This window comes from Gekko japonicus, unplaced genomic scaffold, assembly GCF_001447785.1.
Source record: "Gekko japonicus isolate JY-2015 unplaced genomic scaffold, Gekko_japonicus_V1.1 scaffold4347, whole genome shotgun sequence".
Taxonomy (NCBI): domain Eukaryota; kingdom Metazoa; phylum Chordata; class Lepidosauria; order Squamata; family Gekkonidae; genus Gekko; species Gekko japonicus.
In genome coordinates this window covers 5,329-10,729 of record NW_015167180.1, presented here as the reverse complement: position 1 = coordinate 10,729, position 5,401 = coordinate 5,329, and the positions used below count along the sequence as shown (strand labels likewise).

The 5,401-nt window shown below is 55.4% G+C and overlaps 1 protein-coding gene across 1 annotated transcript; it reads right to left on the bottom strand.

Moving 5' to 3' along the window:
- Positions 1–1,532: 1,532 nt before the first annotated feature.
- On the bottom strand, positions 1,533–5,358 carry LOC107112071 (avidin-like; the record flags this gene model as incomplete). Its single annotated transcript, XM_015413140.1, has 3 exons — positions 1,533–1,634; positions 2,024–2,144; positions 5,148–5,358. Coding segments are annotated over 3 exons (366 nt in total), but the record flags the coding sequence as incomplete, so codon positions are not given.
- Positions 5,359–5,401: the final 43 nt, after the last annotated feature.

The window sequence follows — 5,401 nt, the reverse complement described above, 5'->3', positions numbered from 1 at the left end:
TTCATGACTTCTCCGTCTGTGACTACGAGGTCATGAAGGGGGGGGGGCTGTTAGAGAATAAGCCTGATATTTGCTTCATGGACTATTTATTGCTACACACAATGGACTGTGCACATACCCATAGGCTCAGAAAGCTGTACGCTTTAGGTCACCGGTTGTGATGCCACACATAGAGGGTGCCTGCTCATACCTTACATGTAAATAAGGTTTCAGCTACACAGTTGCCCAGCCTGGTGAAGAAGCACAAACCTCCATTATTGTGAGCAATGAAACGACAACTCTGGGAAGAAACAGCCCCCATGGCAGAGCTGCTTGTAGTCATGTACTACCCATCACCTGCTTTGTTCCTGAGCTGGAATTTCCTGCCAGATGGACAATTGATTATTTAGGTTAGAATATTGGCCGCCCCTCTTAGGTAACCTCCCCTTCCCACATACAACCAATAGGATTGTTTTTGGGACGGACTAACAGGTAGGTGGGTCAAGAGGTTGGCACAGTTACCGCCCATCTCTTGGACCCCCTATAAAAGGAGAGAACCAGTCACCTGGCCCCTCCTACCTGATCAGCTACCATCTCCCCCGCAACAACCCCTGTCTGCTTTTACCCCTCTTGAGTCCCACTTGCTATCCCCAACCCTTGCCTCTACTATTGATCTCTTGATCTGCAGTCGAGAGACCCACACGTTCTGGCTGGTTCTGGCCGTATGTGAATTCCCTTTGTCTTCCATTTCTTCCCATCCATTCTTCATTGGAACAACCAAGCTGCAAGACAGATAAGTATCGCCCACCACCATCCTTACCTGCTAATGCAAATGTGCTTATGTCCTACTGTAACTCTTACAAATGTGATTGAATGTGTGAGTGCATCAGTATTGTTTGTATGAGATATATTTTTAAGTAAAAGACATCTATTTTAACCACAACAGCCTCGAATCCTTTACTGGGAACTCTTGGTGGGATCAGGACTTTGGTATAAATTGGCAAGAACCCATTTATAAGTTGCCAATTGCTGTAAATAAAGTAATTCGGCTAACAGGGCAGTGATACTCTCTATTCTTAGTGTTTAGGGAGCCACAGTGGGAGGGCTTCTGGAGTTCTGGTCCCACTGGTGGACCTCCTGATGGCCCCTGGGTTTTGGCCACTGTGTGACACAGAGTGTTGGACTGGATGGGCCGGTGGCCTGATCCAACATGGCTTCTCTTACATTCTTATGTCTGGGGCCGTGATGCTCTGTCTTCTTGGTGCTGGGGGGGCACAGTGGGAGGTCTTCTGGAGTTCAGGCTGTACTTGTGGACTTCCAGATGGCCCCTGGGTTTTGGCCACAGAGTGCTGGACTGGATGGGCCAAAGGCCTGATCCAACATGGCTTCTCTTATGTTTTCCCCACGTCCCACCTCTCCATTGGAGTCTTGAGAAGGCTTGGCTGCAAAAACTTTCCCCCCTCCCCCTTTGAAAACACTCAAGACCAGAGCTGACCCCCCCCCTTCTCTCCCGCCAGGAGCAAGAGGCAAAAAGATGAGAGGAGATCTGAGCATGCAAGGGGGTGTTTTATTGGGCAGACACAGCAAGGGCTGCGGAGGGTAGGTGGTGTTCGGGCTGCCGTCACTTGATGCGTTTGAAGACATTCTTGCCAACCCTGTGGAGAAACACAGACCGGTCAGGGGCTCAGGGGCAGAGTGGGGGCTCCGGGCACCTCAGAGGGCAGGCCCCCAATTCTAACCCCAATTCTGGCCCAACATGGAGCTCTTTCCCCGGCAGACTTCCAGCTCCGGAGATGGCGGGATCCAGATGCCCTTCCCAGGCTGGGAAGCCACCACCAAGGAGGCCTTGAGCCCTTCAGAGCCGAGAGGGTAGGCCGGCTGTGCCAGCAAATCTTGCTCCACGGCTCCGGCTCAAAGACACCCCCCCCACGCCATGGGGTTTGCATCACAGCCATCAAGGGCAGGCCTGACTCCGAGGCTCCTTGGGCTGCCAGGCCCACAGCTCGCCCGCTTCCCCGCCCCATCCAAGTGGTCAGATCCTTACAGCGTGCCCCACCAGTCGTCGCCGTGCTTCGGCACCTCTTTGCGCAGCAGCCAGAGGGTCTCCAGTGTCTCGACTCCCTTCTCGTCCACGAAGCACTGGCCCACAAAGGTGGTGGTGGTTGCTGTGGGGGCAAGCAGAGACTGGGCTGGCGGGGGATTCGAACACTGAGCCGGAGGGGCAGAGGGGAAGGGGGCAACTCTGTGGGGGCAGCCAGCTCGAGAAGATACTCCCCCAGAGAGCATCTGGACCTTTCCTGTCACCTCTGAGAAACAAAGGCTGTTTCTCGCCTCAGGGGTCCGAGCGCGTCTGTCAGAAGTCTGTTTCTCCTCCTTGGAGGCCAGAGAACATTTCCCACCCGGAAAGATCGGGACCTCTGAGAGTGACAGAGGGGAGGCCGTAGAAAAGAGCCAGCAGTGAAAAGTTCCTCCCCTGCCCCAAAGCTGAGTAAGAGTCCAGGGGCACTTTAAGGACGGGATGGCTCTCTTGAAGTATTTGAAGGGCCGTCACTTAGAGGAGGGCGGGGGGCTGTTCCTACGGTTGCCAGGTTCCTACCTGGCATCCAGCGGGGTGGGGGGAGAGGGAGTAGCTTTGTAAGTCTGGGAGTATCATAGAGTTTTAAGGTCGAACGCTAGAGCGTCCCCCAACGACGTGCATGACGGCCCGATTCAGGCACTTTGGGGGTGGAGTTCCCCCTGGCAGCCAGATCCAGGCTGGCAGGTTTGGGGACCCTAAAGTGGGCAAACCCCCAGCTCCCCGGGGGACCTGGAAGCCCTAGCTGTTCCTGTTGGCAGCAGAGGGTGGGAGACGCAAGAATGGCTTTAGATTAAAGGCGGGAAAGTGCCGGCTGGATATCAGAGAAAACGTTTTTACCGTAAGAGTTGTGCAACGGTGGAATCAGCCGCCTGGGGAGGTGGTGAGCTCCCCCTCACTGGCAGCGGCCGGACAAACCCTTGACAGGGATGCTCTAGGCTGATCCTGCACTGAGCAGAGGGTTGGACTAGAGGGCCTCTATGACACCTTCCGTGATTTTATGACTCGTTTGTGGCAGGGTAGGAGCTTTCATGAGTCATTGCTCACTCCTTCAGATCGTTTGAGATGGGTCGCCTTGTTAGTCTGTCTGTAGCAGTAGAAAAGAGCAAGAGTCCAGGAGCACCTTAAAAGGTAACGGAACTTGAGGCACCAGATGAACTTTCGTGAGTCACTGCTTACTTCTTCAGTTAAAAGTAAAGGTTCCCTTGCTCGAAAGCCAGTCGAGTCCGACTCTAGGGTTGCGGTGCTCACCTCCGTTTCAAAGCCGAAGAGCCAGCGCTGTCCGAAGACGTTTTCCATGGTCATGTGGCCGGCATGACTAAACACCAAGGCGCACGGAACGCTGTTACATTCCCACCGAAGTGGTACCATTTATCTACTTGCAATTTCTTGCTTTCGAACTGCTAGGTTGGCAGGAGCTGGAACTAGAGACGGGAGCTCACTCCGTCATGCGGCACCCGGGTCTCGAACTGCTGAACTACTGACCTTCCATAGCCTGCCGTTCAGCGTCTTAACCACTTGAGCCACCGCAGCTCTTCAGTTACCCTGCCACGGATTTTGTTCGTCTTTAAGGCGCTCCTGAACTCTTGCGCTTTTCTACTGCTACGGACAGACTTACAAGGGGCGACCCGTCTTGATCTATCTCCATGAGAGGGGAGATAGGTCAAGATGATCCTGTATAGCCCGGAGAGGAGACGACTGAGAGGTGATATGAGAACCCATCTTCAAGTCCTTGAAAGGGCTGCCATCTAGAGGATGGTGCGGAGTTGGTTTCCGTTGCCCCAGAAGGTCGGACCAGAACCAACGGGTTGAAATTAAATCAGGAGAGTTTTCGGCCGAACACTAGGAGGAACTTCCTGACAGTCGGAGCGGTTCCTTGGCAGAACAGGCTTCCTCGGGATGGGGTGGGCTCTCCCCTCTTTGGAGGTTTTCAATCAGAGACTAGATGGCCATCTGACAGCAATGCAGATTCTGTGAACTTGGGCAGATCATGAGAGGGAGGGCAGGAGGGGTTGCCTCAGTGCTTAGTTCTCGTGGCCCTTTCTTACATGCCCAGGGAAATGCTGATCGCCACTTTGGGGTCATGCGTCAATTTTCTCCAGGCCAGTTTGGCCCAAGGATCCTGGAGGATTTTTTGCCATCTTCTGGGCATGGAGCAGGGGGTCACTGGGTGTGAGTGTGTGTGTGTGTGGGGGAGGTATTCGTGAATTTCCTGCATTGTGCAGGCGGTTGGAGTAGATGGCCCTAGAGGGCCATTCCAACTCTATGGCTCTATGATCTATCACCCCCCATCTCCTAGATTTAAGACCTGTTTTGCGGGGTCCTAGAAATACCCTCCCAGACACAAACAGCAGGAGGGGCTCCTCCCGTTGCTTGGGCTTTCCTGGCGGGCTCAAGCAACTGTGGCCGTGGAAGGCTTCCCCTGCTGCGCCTCCAGTTCTGGAGCTCGGAGAGATGGGTGCAAGTAGGAGCACCCTGGGGTGGGAGCTAGCCTCCCCCCCCTTGGTCCCTTCAGGCGGGCGCTACGACAGACCCAGCCAGCCATGGCAACCCCTGGCCATCCACTGCCAGGGCACTTTGCCCCTCTCTCTCTGCCCAGGCCGACCCTGTGCATCACCCCACCCCCTCCCTGGCCTGGGACCTAGGGTTGCCACTTCTGGGTTGGGAAATACCTGGAGATTTTGCGGGTGGAGCCAGAGGAAAGCAGGGTTTGGGGAGGGGAGACCCAGTGGGGCACAGTGCCACAAAGTCCACCCTCCAAAGCAACCCTTTCCTCCGGGGGAGCTGATCTCTGTCGCCTGGAGACCAGTGGCCGTCAGTGTTCCCTCTAAGCTGAGTTAGTGTGAGCTCGCTCCCAGTTTTTTACCCTCCGGCTCACAGATTTTTTGCCTTCGCTCAGGAAGGGTGGCTCCAGAGCAAACTGATTTATGCAGCAGCCCAATCGCTCCCTCACCACTTTAATGCCAGCAGCTCACGAAGTAGAATTTCCGCTCACAGGGCTCCACAGCTTAGAGGGAGCATTGGTGGTCATCCCGGGAGATCTCCAGCCACCACCTGGAGGCTGGCAACCCGACCGGGACACAAGCGGGCCTACCTGTGAAGTTCCAGAGGACGACGAAGCCGAAGGTGGGCTGGTCCCTCTTGTGCTGAGCGCCCCACAGGGGCGATTTCACGATGGTCTGGTTGGAGATGCTCACTTTGGTCAGGTAGGAGCCCGAGAAGGCGCCGGCGTCGTCGGGGGGCGAGATGCGCATCGTGGAGCCCAGGTCATTCAGCCACTTCCCCGTAAGGGAGCACTGGAGAGACTGGGGGGGGGAAGGGGGGTCAGCTGGGAAACCCACTCCCCCC